Source organism: Physcomitrium patens, chromosome 24 (genome assembly GCF_059467195.1).
Source record: "Physcomitrium patens ecotype Gransden chromosome 24, ASM5946719v1, whole genome shotgun sequence".
Lineage (NCBI taxonomy): Eukaryota > Viridiplantae > Streptophyta > Bryopsida > Funariales > Funariaceae > Physcomitrium > Physcomitrium patens.
This window is the reverse complement of record NC_143433.1, coordinates 10,860,733-10,882,026: the sequence shown is the minus strand read 5'-3', so window position 1 is coordinate 10,882,026 and position 21,294 is coordinate 10,860,733. Positions and strand designations below refer to the sequence as shown.

At 31.4% G+C, this 21,294-nt stretch overlaps 1 protein-coding gene across 1 annotated transcript; it reads left to right on the top strand.

The window, feature by feature from the left end:
* The first annotated feature begins 12,039 nt into the window (after positions 1–12,039).
* LOC112276337 (abscisic acid 8'-hydroxylase 3) lies at positions 12,040–15,654 on the top strand. The gene is made up of 9 exons (XM_024507571.3): positions 12,040–12,298; positions 12,519–12,840; positions 12,968–13,162; positions 13,283–13,528; positions 13,711–13,797; positions 13,932–14,013; positions 14,394–14,497; positions 14,829–14,947; positions 15,074–15,654. The coding sequence occupies exons 1-9, from the start codon at positions 12,072–12,074 to the stop codon at positions 15,165–15,167; spliced, it is 1,476 nt and encodes a 491-aa protein (XP_024363339.1). The 5' UTR covers positions 12,040–12,071; the 3' UTR covers positions 15,168–15,654.
* The last annotated feature ends 5,640 nt before the right edge of the window (positions 15,655–21,294 follow it).

Here is a 21,294-nt window from a genome sequence, read left to right as displayed (position 1 = left end):
TTGCCAAAAGATAAAGAAACTATAGATTCTTGAAACTAGAGATTCTTCAAACTAGATTAGAAGCAAGAAAGGAATTGATAAGAATGAAGAAGGCTTCATTCTTGCATCTATATATACTATCTACTTATGAACTATGTGGCAATATTCTATAGGACCTCCAAAAATATATTGACTTTACATGACATGTAACTTAACTTACAAGGCAAGTTTTTTATATGGATGCCACATAGTTAGCTTATTCTATAAGCTATCAATACATGTAGCATGTAGTTAGCTTATTAACCAAGTTTCTAATCTATCAATCAGATACAAACACATGTAAAGTTAAAATAACATATAAAAAGCTTCTAAGAAGTTTTTTTAGAAGATATAATAAAATTAATCTATTTTTACTTACTTCTATCAATTTATATTATTTAGATAATAATTATTATATATATGTATATATATATATATATATATATATATATATATATATATATATATATTTGTGATATCCAAGCCTAATAGAATACTTAAAGAATTTTATAATTTATTTTAGCAATGATCAAAGATAACTATATAATAATGATTTCTATAGCAATGGCTTAAAATCACCTTCTCTTAAGAATAACAAGTGGTCTCATCTTACTTTTATAAAAAGATGATTGAAGAATCCGCCTTGCAAATTGATACTTTATTGTTATCTTAAATGTGGTTTACAAATTGTACGCTAAAATATTACACTCTTGGCTTTAATTGTTACTTATAGAACTTATCTCCTTTGACCAATTAACATTCTTTTTATAGTTTTTATTCACTATCATGCTAGAATTTAGCTTATGGTAGGAATTTATAGCCATTATAGGGCTATTATTCTAAGATGCAACTACTTTGGTCAAAGTTATTAAAGCTTAGTTCACCTCCCCTCTTTTATTTGAAATTTTTTGTGCTATATGTTATGACTACCTGTTAGTACCTTATGTATTTTTTTTTTATTATAGTAGAGGTTATCAATGATATAATTAAGTCTAGAATAGAAGATAAGCAAGATAAAGGCATCAACTTTCTAATAGAAAGTAGGCAAAAAATTATAATAAAATTTTTAAATGATACTTCTTCATTTTCTTTGACAAAAGAAGAAAAAATACAAAAATTATTATATATTTGGAGACATTTTGTTTTGGATCAAGACTTATGCTTAATTGAATAAAGAAATATAGGTATTAGTAAGCTTCATTACGTAAGCCAACTTGGAGTGACCAACTAGGAATCACTTTCATAAATAATGGAAGAGTGAGCAAACTCAAGAGTATTCTATTTGATCCTCATATGTTACTAGAAGGTATTGACAATTTTTTATAAGATCAAATAAATAAAGAATTTTTTAAAATAAAAATAAGATTCAATTATCTTAGATAAGTTGCTAATAGTTAAAAGGTAGTAAAAGAATGGAAATAGCTTATTAATATGGTAGCTAGGATTTCATGTGGTAGCTAGATATAGAAGGATTTAGGATTAATTTGAATGGATGAACATGATTATAGATAAAATTTAACTACAATAGATATAAATTCTTCCTATAAATAAAAGATGTTAGAAGAGAGAGGCATTTTATTATATATTTATCTTGTATGCAACAATTTTGATTCTTACTTACTTATGTCTTCTTTGTTGTATTTCTTCAATAGGTTATGGATCCACACTCACTTTTTTGTGCCATCAAAGTTATTTTCTTTAGTGATTGTGTAGAATAAATCTTATGGTGTTTACTGATGTTAGAGTTTGTAAGATCTAAACTTATATTTTGGCATGAGAAAATATTCATTTTGATCTTATAGATCTCTAATATTGTTTGATTGATTCTTAATTTCTAGGATTATGAATTCAAGACCTTATAAAAAAAACCTTGATAATATCTTTGTATGTTGTTGAAGTTGTTTCACTTATTTCATGTATATTTTGAAGTAGTTGGTTTGAAAGAGTAGGAGAACTTGATAGTAAGTTTTTTTAGAGTGCATATACTTCTTAAAAGCTTCAAAACTTGATTTAAAAGTATTTTGAGTAAAAAAGCACTCCATTGTTCACTAGAAGGCATTCTAAGATTTTACCAATATCAAAATGATTTGATGATTTTCAGTACATAGAGACTCTTTTTTTTGATATTTTTTAATTGAAATATTTTTAGACATGGCTTTTAATAAAGATAAAGATTTGAAAGTGATTGAAAAGTTTAGAAGGGACAATTTCTACCATTGAAAGGTCAAAATGGAGCTTTTATTGGTATCTTTAGAACTTTCAGATATTATAGATGAAAGTAAAGAGTCTTCAAGCATACATGCTGATATTAAGAGGAAGAAAGACTTCAATAGATGTGAAAAGAAGGCTTTTGGTATAATTGCTAGTAATTTTGATGAAGCCAAATTTTCGCACATTATTTCTTGCAAAGAACTAGTAGAAGCATAGAAGACTCTTTGTAATATATATAAGTGTAAAAAATTATCTAACATCATTTGAAATAGAAAAAATTCTTCATTTACAAAATGGAAGAAAGTAAAGACCTCATAGCTCATGTTAATAAGATAAAAGCTCTTTCAAACCAACTATCAATTATTGATAAGCCTTTAGAAGAAGGAGATATTATCATGACCTTGCTTATGAGCCTTTTCAAGTCCTACAACTACCTCATTGTGACATTAGAGTCTATCAAGTTAAAAGAACTTACAATGAACTATGTGACAGGAAGACTTATCCATGAAGTAATCAAGAAAAAAGAAAAAGATCATCAAATTAAAGATTTGGCTTTTTTTTTTCAAGACAAGGCAAAAAGAGCTATTCTAATTAATGTGGTAATGTGAGAACTTTCTTTATTTATAAAAAACCAAGTCACTTTGCACAAAATTGATGTAAAGCAAAGAAAAAAAATAGAAAAAGTGCCAATAATAATATGAGTAATTTTGAAGACATGATTGTGCATTCATGGAAAGTGAAAGCACCTCCATAGCTGCCATATCTAAGTGGATTGTTGATTTGGATGTCACAAATACATGACTCTATACAAGTGTTTATTTAAATTTTTTAAAGAAATTTTGGCAATAAATATTTTTACAAAAGACAATGGCATAGTATAAGACATTGGAATAGACTTCATTATAGTAGAGATTGTTGTCAAAGAAAAAACTAAGAGAATCAAATTAAAGGACATTTTGCATATACTTAAGATTAAGAAAAACATCTATTCAATGAGTAAATTAATTTTATATAGTTGTAAGATGTAATTTGATAAGAATGGATGCTTTATATAGACATTGGATGGAGATGATGTTGCCAAAGGCTTTAGAGATGGCAATTTCTACTTCATCAAGTATAAAAAAAAGTGAATAGAATTGAATTGATGATTTTTTAACGAAGATGTGAATTTTCATCCTCTAATCTAAGAGTGAGTGCTTTTGAAGGTTTAAAGAATTTAAGGCACATATGAAAAAACAATGTGAGTGCAAGATTAAGGTGTTGTGCATGAAAAATAGAAGTGAGTATTTATCAAAGCATTTTAATAACTTCTTAAAGAGCCAAGGTATTGCAAGACAAACTACTACTCTTTACACTCTATAAAAAAAATAAAATTTTTCAAAAAGAAAATCAAACTATTCTGGAGATAGCAAGAAATATGCTACATATTTAATACTTTAGGCATGAATTTTGGATAGAAGTTGTGATGAATGTAGTATTGTATTGTAACATAACTATATGATAAATATGTAATTAAAAATAAATTTATAATTAATATCTAATCATCTTGATTTAATAATAATTCAAGGTATTTAAACATGGCTTTCATAAAAATCTTTTAATTTAAATAATAGCTAGTAGAATAATTTAAATAATAGCTACTAGATTAAAGATTGATTAATAATTTTATCTTTTAGGTTATAGAAATTCTTTTATTATATTAGAAATACCTTAAATTAATAAAAATAGGCAAAAATAAATAAATAAATAATATAATTAATAATAGGATTAAGTTGAAGATAGGATCAAGCTAAAAAACCTCAAAGATAGGTTGGATTGATATCCAACGATCAATCATTTGTAGAGTAGTATGAAAATCAAACTTTCAGTGACTAAAATAATTACCTAGCGCAAAATATAGGGGCATTTGGAGGTCAAAAATTATGATTAGAGAGCTAGTTTTAAGCTTATTTCAAAGGAATAAGGCTTATTTTGATAGGATTTGAGATAAATTTGAATTTATTATTCAAAATCAAGGTTTATATTAATAACTTTGAATTTATGCAATACAATTAAGGTTAGCATTCTTGGCTAGTTTATGAAATTGATATTACATCTATAGTTCAAAATTTGATAATATTTGGTTGATTGGAAGTGCGAAGTGATTATAAAATTTTATATTTATTTAATAGTGATTAGGATATATCTAGTTTTTGATGTAATTGGATATCAAAAGTTGGCAGTTTGGGATCGGATAGGGTTTCTATGATATCTAAAGATCTACTAATTGGAATAAAATAAAATTTGGTATGGTATCAAAGAATTGAAGATCAAGCTACTCACAAAGTTTTAGTTGAAGTTAATTGTCGGAGAAGGAGAAATTACTACTAGGACATCTGCATCAATTTTTAAGTTAGTAATCAAGTAACATTAATGTGGTTTTTTGGATATATATATATTTTTTTTTTATTATTTTGAAAGTTGAATTAGGTAGATTTTTTTTAAATAAGAAAATAATTTATAATGGAATTTATGTGAAATTTTTTGTATCAAATAGATAATTAGATTAAGAATTACAACTTGCTAAAGCTCATTAAATAAGATTAAAGATTGCAAAGAAATATTAAAATTACCTAATTATGAAAGTAATAAGGCAATTGGAATTTTTATATTTTTGAGATAACTAAGAAGAGTATTTTTGAGCACTTTGTATTGACTTTATGTACTTTTGAATTAAAATTCAAAATTCATTTTTCATATATGAATGAAATAGATTAGGGTTTCTTGGATATTTATAAAATACAACTTTACCTTCCACAGCTAAGTATCTGGAGGATTTTCAAACAAGACAATATGTAATATAATAATAGTATCTATAAAGAATAAGTGCCCTATAAGTACAATTACGTTATTGATTTTAGAAGAAGCATGGAATGAAAAAAAACCTTGTATTTTATACATGAGGATTTTTGAATGCATTACTTATACAAAAATACTATATTGTATAGAATCCAAACTTGATGCAAAATGTATAAAATGTATGTTTGTTGGATATTGTGAAGATATCAAGGCATATAGGCTAATGTAGTTGGATACCAAGAAAATCATCAAAAGTCATGATGTAGAATTTTTAAAGCATAAGAGTGCTTGTGAGTACTTCGAGAGATGTTCAAATGGAAATAATTGTGTATTTGTAGACACATCTTCAAATTCAACAAAAAATAAAAAAATCAATGACAATGAAGATGGTGGAGGTATAAATGAAGGTGAAGAGTTAAAGAAGATAAAATAGAAGGCTTCTACAATTCCTAAAACTAGCAATGAAGATATTGAAAATGATAATGATGATAATGATGAAGAGTATCAACCTTTGAATGAAAAAAGTTAAGCTTTAAAAGAAAAAAAACTTAGAACCAAGTATAGAGTGCAATGAGATGAATCTTCTTCAAATAGAAAGAGATATCTTTTAAAAAAAAAACCACATAATAAATGGTAGAAAAACTATATCTTTCTTCAAGTAAGTGAAGAACATACTAATATTACATTTTTTGCCAATCCATTGAATTTTTGAGATGCAGTAAAGTCCATGTATGCTATGAAGTATAAAAAGGCTATAGAATAAGAGTATAAATCATTCATAGACAATGAAACATGGAAATTGACTCAACTTCCATCAAATCGGTCGTCAATTAATTATAAGTGGATGTTTAGAACTAAAAAGGATGTAATAGGCAAAGTTATGAGATATAAGACAAGATTAATTGCTAAAGGCTAATTACAAGTTTTTGGTGTTGATTTCAATGAAATATTTGCTTCTTTAGCCAAATTTACTACTATTAGAACTATTGTGGCAATTTAGGCAGTAATGGACTTTAAGATACATCAAATAAATGTGAAGATAGTTTTTTTGAATGGAAAGTTGGAAGAAGATATATATATGAATCAACCAGAAGGATTTTTTTGAAGAAAGCAAGGAACACCTTGTTTGTAAGTTGAAAAAATCTTTATATGGACTAAAACAATCACCAAAGGCATGGTACTAATGTATTGACATATTTTTTCTGAATGAAAAATTTGTAAGAGGTGAGGTTGATCATTCCTTGTATGTGATGTAATCAAATAAATTCATATTGATTTTCATCCTCCATATTGATGATTTAATCATATTGAATGACATCATGAAAAAAATAGATTGATTGAAAGCAAAGTTAGATATAGAATATGAAAGAAAAGTTAGATATAGAATATGAAATATAGAATTTGGAAGAATTCTACTATTATTTAGGAGTAGAGTTTGTAAAAGACCATGGTAACAAGACTATTACAATAAGTCAAAGCAAATACATTGAAGATGAATTGAAACAATTCAACATAGAAGAATGCAAGCCTATTGAAACACCTTTAGAGTCAAATTTGAAGTTGATAAAACTCATGGTGTTGTATTACGTGAAGTCTTGCTTGAAAATGCATTGAGCACTTGGCTATGGAACTTAGAATAGAAATTATAATAACAAAATCTTAATTCTAATAGAATATTAAATAAAATCTAATTAAACCTTAATAATTCTAAAAAAACTTTAATCAAATTTTAAAAAATTTTAAAAAATTACAAAATAAATAATGAAAAAATTATTTTTTTTTTAAAAAAATCTATAATAAATCTTTAAAAAATCCCTAAAAAATCCTAAAGAAATATTAGAATAATCATAAATATATCATAAATAAATTTGAATCAAGTCCTAATTAAATCTTAGTTGAAATCCTATTAGAATTCAATCAAATTTTAGGCCAAATCCTTAAAAAATCCTAAATCCTAAATCCTAAACAAATCCTAAATCTTATATTCTAATTAAATCTTAAATCCTAAATCCTAAGTAAAATCTTAATTAAGTCTTAAATCCTAAATCCTAGATCAAATCCTAATTAAATCCTAAACAAATCTTAAATCCTAATCAATTCCTAAATCTTAAACCAAATCCTAATTAATCTAATTCTAGGGCAATTTAAAACCTCAATATCTATCAATTATATCATTAATCTTGCTTAAGATTTTTTTTTACCTTTCAACAATTAAGTAAGCAATAAGCATACAAAATTTAAAGATAATTGTACTTATCAAATTGAAAGAAAATTCTAAAATCTACTTGGGTATTGGCCAACCTCCTACTCTAATATAAATGTTGAATTTCTAATGCCAATATCTCCTTTTCAAACCATTCAATTATTTTCAAATTTCACATATATATATATATATATATATATATAGTTAATTAAGTCTATTATCTTCATACATAAATTTCACTCGAATCCAACTAGAAGATTGCTAAATATCTTAGAAATTCTAACTGCCCTTTAAAGTCCAATTTCCAAGATCTCAATCTACTTGAAATTCAATAAACTTCAATTCAACTATTCAATCAAGTTTAAACTTACAACATATACTTTTTAAAAATAATCCCTAATTAATTGAAATTGTGATTGTTTGTGCAAAATCTAAGCCAATAATTTGCTAACAATCTATGAAAAATTGAAGTGCTATACCATCACGTCTTGGAGCTTATTCTATTGCCATATAACTGATAATCAAATGAAGTTTTGTAGTTGATATAGATTTCTTTAATTCTTCAGTCAAAAGTCAAGAAATTTAGTTTTGAGGATCCTTGAAGTTTTCTTGTTCAGCTACTATCTCTATTGCTATCAAAGGCATTCCACAATATAATATAGTAAAGTAATCTTTGCACTCATCTATCATTGCAACCTATCCCGTGATGCTAGTATCTGACTTCTTTAGCAATTCAATAATATTGGATCTAATAAGTCTTTCACAAATTGCAAAAAAAAATCCTTTAGTCATAGAATTACCTTTGACTTTCCATTAAAGTTTCAATATATATATATATATATATATATATATATATTTTTTTTCTCACTGAACTTTGTAATTCGGAATTATAAAAAATCTCTTGTAATAATTCTTACATTGAGTGGAGAATTGAGCAACAGAATTTTTCCTACCTATGGAATTCCTCCATTTTTTGTTTACTAAAATCTTTATATCTTTACATAAATTGTCTAAGCCTAGTAAAAAAAGATTTAAAAAGAACAATGGTCAGCTTTCCAAATATGCTTCACCATTTCTTTTATAGCTGAATCTTGTAAATAAGAAGTATTCATTTTGTAGAAGCCCTTGTTGTACACTACATCCTCTAAAATAAGCTCAATGCAAATTGATAAGTGATCAAAGAGTGTTGAGTCTACCAAAATTTTGTAATTGCACACACCCTTCCATAAGCTAAGATTAATATGTCTTGAGATATAATGCCTATCTAAACAGCCATAATTCTGCTCCCATCTTTTCTTTTGTTGTTCCATGAAAAACGTAGCTTGTCTTGGAATTGGAAGCAGTCAATAAGGTTAAATTGATTTTTGAGTAGTTCCCATGCAACGTTGTTAAATTGATTTTTGAGTAGTTCCCATGCAACCTTGTTAAATTGATTTTTGAGTAGTTCCCATGCAACCTTGTTAAATTGATTTTTGAGTTGTTCCCATGAATTCTTCTAACACATCGTTAACTTCTAGAATCCCCGCTTCTCAACCCAAAGATTCCCAACACTAGGTCACTAACTCCTTGCCTCTCCCTCCATAAACCCAGATTTACGGAACTTTCCAAAAACTATTCAGACACTCTGGCGAACACAGTACGGTTTGCAGAACAGTGAACACTCTACACAAACCTAACGACAAAACTCACGTCCTCTTCGTGGTTGTTAAACTTTTGTGGCCCCATGTCTAAAAGTCCATATCAAGTAATAATTTAGATGCTCTGCTGCTCTATGATGAATGGTACCAAAAACTGCCAATTAATACCACCAACACTGCACAATCCATTATGGTGCAGAAGCCAGCGAAAGCGATCATCTCCGCGACGAAGTTATTAAATTAGGACATGGAGTTGTCGAGTAGCCACGTGCACTTATTCATAGACAATCACAACGTTGCCGTGTGGTGAAAAATTCTCAAGCGCAGAGATGCCTTCCAACCTTATCAGAACACTTCTCACAGTCATCGTCCTTGTTGCATGAATCGACCTAATCGGTAATTATGTCGAGGAGGTTGGGCTGGCACTTGAGACGCCGAACACGTGATGCATCGGGACGCTGAGTTGGGTAAAAAAAGACAACACCAAAACCAAAACCACATTAAGAAAAGTGCGATCTTTGCAGTACATCCACACACGGGAACAGACTTAGATGAGTTTCTGAAGTTGGTATTCATCCAACACAAATAATTTTTCAAATAATTTTTCATCTGGGCAGATATTTTTAATGTGATTGTATTGGAAACGAAAGAATGTCAAGTTTGATTCATGGAAGGGTGGTGTGAGAGAGGTGTCATCAATGGGGAGAGCTGGGGCAATGAAAAGAACGAAAAAAAATAAAATAAAATAAAACACCATCGCAAAATTATTAACCTTGTTAAGGTTTAGACTCGCAGCCTCTTGGTTCTATGTGGTCATTTTATCTATGTTATTGAGTCTTTATTAGTGTTAATAGAAGGTATTCAAGACCTGGAGTAGCCTTTGTCAAAGTCAATGGTGTAAGTAAGGAACATATTTTAATTATTACAATCTAAAAGAATTTTAATTTAAAAATTAAAATCAATATGTACTTCCACAGATTGAAATATTTACACGATATATATACACACACACAAACATATATTACAATGAAACCTACCTGCTTATTCAAGAAAGGTTTAGAGTCACACCCTTTCAATGTAGATGTAATTCGTATCGTAAATCTATATTAACAGTTTCAACACAAAATTCTTTCTTCAGTGGGATGGGTTCCATCGTGTCGGCCTAACTTCGGAAGAACACCAAATACACACAGAGAAGGTGCTAGAATCCAGAGTCCGCAGGGACAGACACAGCCTTGGCCAAAGGTTGCCCATGACGCAGCAACGATCGGTCCTCACTGCTCGGAGGTGACAAGGGGAAGGACGATGATGCTGACTGCCTCTTTCACTGTGCTTTCAAAGCAGTCGGGAAGAAGCACATGAAGCTCAGCCTATCCTACTAATGGTCCCCAAGCAGCCTACCGCAGTGGTGCGGGACTGCACCCTTATAAATTGCATGGCTGTCGCATCTTACTCCAAGCAGGGGGGGTTGCACTTGCATCTGCCGTGTGGCGTTGGTAGATAGAATCATGCTGACAAAACTCTGCAGGTAGCATGTCTTACAGAGGATGCTCTCCTGGAACTCATCGACCCACTTGGTCTCGCATGTCCGGGAGCGTGAGTAATAAAAAAAACCTGGGTTCTAAGCTCTGCGGGTTTCTCCCATCTCACTGAAGCACAACTGGGTCCAGAGGTGCAAGCTTCTGAGAAAGTCTGAATCCTTCATGATCTAATCAGCGTCTTCACTAGAAGCACTCAATGTCCTGGCTGTAGACTTCACACCACTCTTGCCCATTCTCTTATTGACCGAGTTTGTCGCTCACTGTAGCGAACAGCTTCGAAGCATGAAACCGTAGTACAGCAGGTATTAAGCACCTGGTTAAGTCGTTAAGGCTTTAATGAGGGAAGAGTCGAAGAAGATTAAACCACAGTGGGCAGACATGTCGCACATTTCAAACCTAACAGAACAAAAGGGCGATCTTAAGAGCAGTAAAGCAAACGGTTGCGATCAGAGGCCAGTTATCCAAAGACCTGGGCGCCAACTCAGCAACCTGCCCAGTTGTCTCTGTTGTGCTTCTCCGCCGAGGAATGAGAACTTTTTGATCTGTATTCAGAAGCTGGTATTTTTCTTGTCGAGAAGTGCAAAGTGGAATTACTGACGAGGGTTTTAATGAAGCCTTGGGGGTGAGGAAACCATCATAATGGTGACAATGGTTGAATTCAAAACTTTATTGTAGCTGCTGGTATTCGTGGGATGTGATCGTGCGTAAACTGCTCCTCGGATCCAAACCTCACAATTAAAGTCCCCACACTTGGGCTAGTCACCATGCTGTGTTAAATTTGAATAGGTTGATAGGATCTATCAAACCACTTCCAATCGGGAGTATGAAAAAAGATGAAACGACCTGTGATTCAACAACTGCGGTTGCAAGTATTTTGAGATGATCAGTGATCATTGTGCTCTTACGGTCTGAGCTGTTTGTGATGGGCATGGCTCTTGATGAACACGGATTGATCAAGGGCCTTCACTCGAAGAAGTTTGTACAGTGTTGGACTGTATTGTGTAACAAGCAAATATATGTAGTAGATTTGGTGAGGGGTGCAGAGAGAGCGACTGTTTCAAATCGTCTTTCCTGTTTTTCGTTTTAAAATCTCCCAAGTAAACGCTTGGAGTGGTATAAATACTATCAATCATGAAAGCCTTACACACATGTAGGACTAGTTGAGGCACACAGCGAGCAGGCTCACTCAAAGGCACACTCATCACCGCAACTCTTTCACCCCGAACAAACTCTGCTACACACTATATCATTGCAGTCTATGAATGATAGAGATGGTGAAAAAGCATGCAGTGAACCTCCACCGCGTATTCTTCATCACTATATTTGTATGAAACAGTTGCAGAGGCGAGGACTTACCACTTACTCATAATCCTCATCATACTTTCTTTTTTCTTTTTCTTTTTCTCCCGATTTATTGACTTTTGCACCATTTCGTGTTCCACCAATTGTGCCCTCCCATGCAAAATTACTGGGACGCTGCCAATCCCTGACGTAAGGACTCCATCTTCTGCTGACTTAATTAATCACCCAGATAGTGCCTGGAGATGTATAAAGACCACTTCGCAAGGCCAACAGTCTTATAATAACAGGCAGCCAGGGTCGAATGACTTAAACGTCTACCGAATGGCGACCGTTTCGTTACAGGAGCCAGGACTAGTCGTCGGTCTGTTCCTGGGAGCACCTCTGCTGCTTTTCCTCTACATTTTGTATTACGCAATATCCTTGCACACCACTTCCGTGGAGGGCGTAAGAGTTCCGCGAGGAAATTTCTGGCTGCTGCCGTTACTTGGGGAGTCAATAAGCGCGCTCACCGTTCCGCCGAAACAATTCATAGACCGTCAGACACGAAAGTATGCCACCGTGTTCGATGACTCTCGAATTTGCCGAAATAATACCTCGTTGTTGATTGTGCATTTGTCGATGACTTCAGTCATGCCACTTCGGCAACCAGTTCACAGGTTTCCTGGTCGAGTAGACTCCACGCGGAGGTCAATCTGAACGCCTGCCCTTATCGGGAATCACTCCATCAATACTTTGACAAGCGAGTTCCCTGTTTGCTTATGGTTGTAGGTATGGAGCGATGTTTACGACCCACATTGGCGGAGATCCGATGATCATGACAACGGATGTGGATCTAACCAGGTGGGTTTATCAGCAGACAAACAGGCTCTTCTCGGTGCTCTCCCCCAAAGCGACCTATGAACTCTTGGGGCACGAGTCCATCTTCTACGCCAAAGGAGATCACCATTTGCGTCTCCGAAAGGTGTTCGCAGGATACCTTTCTACTCAAAAACTGGTACCGTTCACCCCAAGGATCGATAAAATGGCCGCTTCGATCATGGAGTCGTGGAAGCGCAAGGAGCGCGTCATTGTGTTCGACGAGGCTAAGATGGTAAAAAGAAATGCATCCCGTGGATTGATTGATTAATTTTTTTACCACTATTTTTATTTATCGTTACTATTTTTTGTAGCAACGTGCGCCTGGAGTTACTGACGAAATCCGTATTCTGTGGTTGCAGTATGCTATACATCTAGCATTGGCTCAACTGATTAGCATAGACACTCAAGAATATCCTTGTATGGACCACATCTTCGCCCACGTCCCTGGAGAAAATCGACTGGAGAAGCTAGTTTATTTGCATTACGACATTGAGTCTGGAATGATGTCAGTGCCGCTGAACATTCCAGGCACAGCGTACCATAAAGCCAATAAGGTGAGATACACTCACCGAATCAATTCCATATCCTTCAAAGAACGAATGTCAAGAATGTTGAATGTCATAGGTGCTTGGAGGATTCCAAACTTGTAATAAATTGAGGCTATGATCATGCAGGCCAAAATATTATTTAGGAAAGCATTGAAGGTAATCATCAACGAAAGAAGGACTGGGGACGTGAAATGCAACGATCTTCTGGAGGGGTTGCTGTCTCCGCTGGAGGATGGGACACTGCTGGATGATGAACAAGTGATGGACAACGTGATAACTGGGGTTGGGGCAGCGGAGGTCACCACCACGACGGCTCTTGTTTGGATGGTCAAGTGGATTCAAGAGAATCCGGAGCTTCATCGCGAACTTCAGGTGCACCGACCCTCAATCTCTCGTTAGACAAATAATTTCTCTGCCACATACCTTTGTGAGGACAATTCTGGCTGATGCGGATTGAAGCCGATTACAATAGCAGCGAGAAAGCAGTGGAGAGGTGATAAGCGATTCTTGCAAAAATATGAGTGGATTACACCATAACGGCAAGTTGTTTGCAGAATGAGATGGATGCTATCAAAAAAACGAAAGCCAATGGAGAGGAATTAACGTATGACGACATCAAAAAGATGAATCTTACTCTCTGGGTACGTGACCCAGCAAACGTAATATTCAGTAGCTCAATTTCGTCGACATTAGCTAAAATTATGCCTTCATCATCTATACATCTTTCAAATAGCTCATGTTTCACATACAACACTTCCCCTTCAACTGCTCGCAGACCATGTACGAAACGTTGAGATTGCGCAAGGTAACGGGTTTCTTCATTGCAAGAACGGCAGACCAGGACGTACGATACAAAGGCAAGTCTTCTAGACACAGTTTCATTGGTGCCTGCAGATGTTTGTCTGCTATCTGGGATGTCTGGGATTATCATCATGCTTTGGTAGGAAAATGAAATTCGAAGACTATCTACCGGAAACGTCTCGCTCTGATTGTTGCTCGGTAGTATGGCACCCGAAACAGAATTCTGTTGTTACCTCGGCATCACCGACACTGTGACGATCCCGAAGGCTTCGTGCTCTGATTCTCTCACGTGCGGTGGTTTACTTTTAGGGTTCATAAATTGACCGTGTCAGATCCATCGAGATTTTTGCAGTCACGTAGCACAAGATTATACAACCTCAAAGGTTGCTCAGATGACATGAATATGACCCTGATGATATGAATGTCTCTGTGACAGACGTCGTTATCCCCAAAAATTGGGTGGTCGCCATGACGCACGGATATCACCTGGATCCAAACTACTATCCTGAGCCAGAGAAATTCAACCCTTACCGTTTCCAGGTGAACAATACTGCCATCTTCGTAGTCTAGAACAAGACGTTTGTCACTATAATCTCAGATTATTTGATAAGGAACAAGATTCTCAAGACACTAAATTCTTCAACCAAGTGTGACATTATACAGATTTATACATGAAGGAGATACCAATTGGAGATTAAAGATTTTCCCGAAATAAATTAAACCCCCAGAAGTAGAAAGAAGAAACCAGATTGTGGGGGCGCAACTCCCAACATAGCAAAAATCAAACTGAAAACAAATAAACAAAAAAGTTCGAATTCCGGTTTCTTAATCTTGCAAACTCATGAAGCACTACTGGGTCTTCTCCTTGCAGACGATGCCTCCAGCCCACACCTTTACGCCATTCGGAGCTAGCGTGAGGCTCTGCCCAGGAAAAGAGATGGCCAAGATTGAGATCCTCACCTTCATGTATCACATGCTCACTTCATTTAGGTGTCCCCACTCTCACATCTCTAATCTAATGCAGAGTGAAGCTCAGCTTCCACTTTGAAATCCTGATCCTACTTTGTTGTTGCTTTTGCTGCTGTTTATCTCATTGTTTTCATCATTGTTATACAGCTGGGAGCCTGCTGAGCCCGAGGGAGAGACCATCTGGCATTTGTTTCCGCACCCCAGAAACAAGCTGCCGATCAAAGTCACACCTCGGACTTGACGATGCCATGACTCCGGGATCTAGAAACAAGGATTGCTCGGTCCTTGAGAAGGACCCCATTTGTAGATCATGAGATTCCATGCGCCTTGCGCTGTTGCTTGTATGCATGTACACCACTACAGTGAAATGGTTTTAATGTCTTTATTACCATGAAAAATTTACAAACACAACATGCTGCACCTATTCCAAATCTTAATTATACATGCATATATACGTACAGACAGATGGAAGTTTACAGAAATGTACAGTAGTTTTTTCAAATGTACGCTGTTGCAAGTGGAATCTGTACTGTAGCATATAAATGGCGATGCTTTCTCCACCAACCTTAGGTGAAGTATAATTGTGTACTCTGTAACGCACGGTGCAGCTTTTAGCACTTTTAGATAGCTGATGCGATTTGTTTCTTTTTCTTTTTAAATCTCCTCTTTCTGTGGTGTTGGGGATTTTCAGTAAAGGATAACAAAGCAAAAATTGCTTGTTACTAAGATTTATTGGTTTTTTGAGGAAATAAATTGGTTAAAATCAAATCATCTTTCTACTGTTAGTATATTATTTTATTTTTCAATCGTCTAATGGATAGGAAATGTCAATTTCTAGAGACATTTTTATCAATCTCAATGTGATGTAATGCATGGATGTCACCTGCACGATTTGTCAATAATTTTGTATTACCAGGGAATAAAATAATAAACTGGAAAAGTAACATGTACAAGGAATGTCTACTTTCTTCTACAATCTTTTGGCTTATGCACATCAAATTTTTCCATTTTTTCTTCAATGTTTTAATTAATATTAGAATCTTATTTTATTTTTTAAATCATCAAGTTTTTCAATACATAATTTTAATTTTAATCTAACAATAATAACACAATACATTATTAACCTTGAGACAATAGTAATTTCAATAAAAGATTTTAATCCATTAAATGGTCTATTTAACAACAATACAAGGAATTGCAACTAGAAAAGGAAAAAGAACAATAATAAGCATTAAGAAAATATTTTCTAGGAGACTAAATATCCTATTTAAGATGCCAATATATTATAATATACATATCAAATCTACAAGACTAAGAAAAATAATGTATATTTGTTACATTCTAAATAACAAGCACATGGCATAGAACCAACAATAATAATTTAGTCTCTTTATACTCTTGTCTGTAATAATCTTTTAACTTAAGTTCTTTATTACATGTCTAAGAAAGAATAGAGGATTTAATTTCTTATATAAACAAAAAAATTATAAAACCTCAAATTTAGTCTATTATCTAAAAAATAAAGAAACAAACGAGAATAAATATTGATATATAAGAAAAGTTATTCTTTATTATAGAGCTTGAAATCTAAGTATTAAAATTACTTAAGATGTTGAAGATGAATTCTACAAAATATTAGAGCTTAATAAATACACTTTTAGATTTAGATTTTGAGTAAAGGATATGAATCACAAAGAATCAAAATATGAATATCCTTTTATTTTACTAGAAAAGAATTGATTTCTTCTTAAAGGTAATATAATATTGGAACTAGAATGGCTATTGCCAAAGACAAGAAGACTAGAGACTCCTAAAAGTAGACTAAGAACAAGAAAGACATTGATAAGAGTAAAGAAGGCTTTAAACTTGTTTCTACATATATTATCTAACTAAGAGCTATATTGTTGTGTTACATGTATTCTTGCTTAAGGATGCATTACGCACTTAGATGTGGAAGATAAGTAAAAATGTCACAATAATCCTACCAAGTTTCATAGAGTCTTAAATAAACTTCAAGAAATCTTTAATAATCCTAATCAAACTTTAATCAATCCAAAATAAATGTAAAAGAAATTACTAAAGAAACCTAAAGAAGTCATAACTAAATTTCAAAGAAAAATAACAAAAGAATCTTAAAGAAATATAAAAATAAAATCTCAAAGAAGTAATAATAATCATAAAGAAATACTAGAAAAAAAAATTAAAGAAAAAATAAAAAATCTTAAATAAATCCAAAGTAAATTATAATTCAATTTTAATTAATCTTAATTGAAACCTTAATGAATCTTAATCAAATTCTAGATCAAATCTAAATTAAATTCCAATCAAAATCTTAATAAATTTTAATAAAAATTTAGATCAAATTCTAATTAAATCCTAATTGAAATCTTAATGAATCTTAATAAAATCTTAGGTTAAATTCTATTAAAATATTAATCATATTCTGATCAAACTATAAATCTTAGACCAAATCTAATATAATCCCAACAAGCCTTTAAATCCTAGATCAATCTTAATGAAATCTTAAATCCTAAATCCTAGATCAATCCTATAAAAATCCCAAATAAATCTTAATCAATTATTATAGTTGATTGAAACCTCAATAAATATTAATTGAATCATAAATCTTGATTAAACTTTTACTCACACTTCAATCAATAAGAAATTAATAAGAAATTTTTTTTTGAGAAGATTCAGATTTTCTAATTGCAATAAAAGCTTCTAAAACCTCTTGATTATTGGCCATCTTCCTTCTTCAATTTGAATGTTGATGTTTCAACAAAGACTTCTCTTTTTTGAACCATTAAATTCCTTAAAATATGGAATGTGTATAGTTATTTAGATCTAAATTTATCTTACTAATTTTTGCTTTAATAAAATTAGCAAATATTATCAAATTAAGAAATCCTTCACTGATCCTAAATTTTAATTATCCAAGACTATTACCCATAAAACTCTCACACTCTTCAATCTAATCTCTTGATTGATTTCAAATTTTTCACACATTTATAACAAATACAATTATAAACTAAAAAATTTTCATTCATAAATATGGTACAAAACTCACAACATCATCAAATTTATAAACTTATTTTTATTTATCAAAATCTAAATCCATTGAATAAATTATTACCTTTGAAAATCCTTCAAAATCTCAATATTAATCCATATAATATAAAATTAACTCTTAAAAATATTTTTTAAGTCTCTTTTTAAACCTTGCTCTTTAGTTGACAAAAGAATCTCAAAGTTGCTATAAGTGTACAGTTTTGTGCCTCAAGGATTAATTTTGATCCAAGTTTACAACTAATCTTCTTTAGGTAGTAATTTTTAATAATTTTAGGTAATTTTTGCTCAAATTTATTATTAATTTTTTAAAAAAATACTTATATAATTTACTTATGTCATTTATTTTGATTTAAGGTATTTATATTTCTAAAAAATAAATAGAAGTTATTTTTATAAAATATAATATAAAAATAATAATTTTATTAATTTTTTATTATTCATTATTTTTCTATTACATCTTTGTATTAGATTCTTTTATGATAATATGAATATTTTTATTTTTTTATCATATAGTTGTCTTACTATTCAATATTCAACTCTTCTAGACTAATGCATCTTTTAGTATGAGTAAAAAATCCAAATCTTATTTGATTAATATTATATTTTTTATGACTTCATTTAATTTTTTTTCATTATTTTTGCAATCCAAGTCAAAGAATTATATCTTTAATAAGGTCCTTTATATTTATTTTTGTATATCTTTGTTTGAATATCTTCACTTGCTTCTTTGTAATTGATATTTTAATCTTATTCCATCTAACTCTTGTATTGAATAGGTTGCATTATCATGAACGATTGTTACTACATATGGTCTAAACCATCATTTAGAATACTTCTTTAAAATATTATATTGATTTTTTAAGCTACTATCATAAACAAAGTTTAATCACCTTTTTCAATTGCTTTAGGTTTCAATTGTTGTTGCTTATCCAATTGTACCTTATTTTGTAACCTTGCATTTTTTAATCTTTTTCATGTTATTTGCACATCTTATGATCTTTGTTCAAGTTGAATTCTAATAGCTAAAAGTTCTTCTCTTATCAATTTAACTTTCTATGGTAGTATGATCTAAATATGTACTTTCTCTTCAATTAGCATAATAGGTTTTTCACTTGTCATGAATTCAATAACCATATATTTTATTACTGAATTATTAGCTGTTCAATTAGTTCATAATAAAAATGGCAAAAATTGAGGCCATTTCCTAACCTTTCTATTACAAGCTTTAAGTAATACTTTTACAATGGATAAATGACCATGTTCATTTTTTTTTATTTTTTTATTTTATTTCTTTTAAGATTATAAGAAGTAGTCAATAATAAATTGATTCTATATTTTTCAAAGAAATCACAAGCTTCTTCTGTATTTATTCTCTATAATTTATAGTGATTTTTTTTCATACATCTATAGTAACAAATAACATCTTCAAGTAAAAATCTACAAATTCCTTCTATAGAATTTGTTCTCAATGCTCTACCTTCTATTTGGTTTGATAAATCTTCACAACCTAAGATCAAATATTTTATTTTTTATAATCCAATTGGCATAATAACTAAATCAACAACCCATTTAAATGAATAATCAAATAATGTATAAGATGTAGACCATCTTAATATTATATATTAAAATATACTTGATAAGTTTCATACAATTCTATAAATAAAAATATATCTTGATATATATTTTCCACCAATATCATTCTTTAAGTTTAGCAAAAGTAGTCCAAATTCTCTTATGTTCTGTCTATAAACTATTATGAAATCCTTTAACAATACATCTTAACTAAAATAGGATTCAACTTTCTAAGATCTAAAATATTATCAATTTCATAATAACAACAATCTCAATACAATGTAAGACCAAGTACACTAGAACAAAACTAAAAGTAACTAAATGGAATAGAACTTGAAAGATAAAACTAAGTAAAAGAGATTAGAACTAAATAAAATCAAATAGGACAGAATAAGAAAAAACAACCAAACTTTATTGAGAGAAAGAGTTTGAAGCCATATTTAACTAAAAGTCCAAATGGCCTTAATCAATCTTATTTATACTTTATTCAACTATCTCTAGAACTTTCTCTAATGGTAGACCCTATCAAAATAACTGCCCTTCTAGAAGACTCTAGAGATGTATTTCACCACAATAATCTTTTTAAGCCTTTTAGAAGATTTTATAGTAGATCCTACATAAACCACCACCTTAATCTCAATTCTAAAAACTTCTCAAAATGACTCCAACTACATATTTCTATGTGTAAATAATATAAATATCCTATCTATGCCCTATTATAGTTAATCTCCAATCACTAATATGGAACATCCTCGTTTTGTTCCCGATGGTATTTTCAAATGATTTCTTGATAATAAGTAAGATTTTGTGCAGGTTCCTATATTTTATTGTGGATGGGATAATCTTTTTAAAGTACTTTGTACTGAAGTTGTAGACATCCATTGCCATAACAAAGGTAGCCATGCTTCAATATATTGTCCATTTCATACTTTTTTTAGTCATCAATCACAATCAATGGTGGTGGTGGTAGTTGGTGTCAATTTGGAAAGCACCTTGATTCAATATGAAATTCCTTAAGTTGCAAATGGACCCAAATATGTGGTGAAAGCTTAAGTCAATATGTAAGATCAAAAGTTACTGTAGAAATGCAAAAAGATTCAAGCTATCAAGGTGCTAGCTTACGGACTTGATGTTAAGGATACAAACTAAAAGAAGATGCATAAATTCATGGAATTTTTATAAAAAAAAAGTGACAAAATAGAAGAAAGTATGTATATTCAAGGATGAATTGGAATGGCTATTGCCAAAGATTAAAAAACATAAGACTCTTAAAACTAGACTAAAAGCAAGAAAAGAGTTGACAAGAGTAAGGAAGGCCTCACTCTTGCCTCTATATATACTACTTAACTAAAAAATATGTGATAACATGCTTAGGACCTCTAATACACGTCCAACATGTAAGACACATGTCTAATTTGCAATGTAAGTTTTTTAGGTGTGCGCCATATCTCCAACTAGTACTACAAGTGGTCAATATGTCAGTACGTGGCCTCTTTATTGGCCAAGTTTTCAACCTATAAATCACCTATAGACATGTATAAAGGCAAAGCAGCATCTATGAAGCTTGTAAGAAACTTTCTACAAGATATTATCATATTTATCTACTTTGACTTATTTCTACCTATTCTTATTATCTAGATAATTATCAGGATAAATATATATGTTCATGACATTATTCCCCCTTTTAGGGATGAGTTCCACAAGGAGCAGTGATTACATGTTGATGA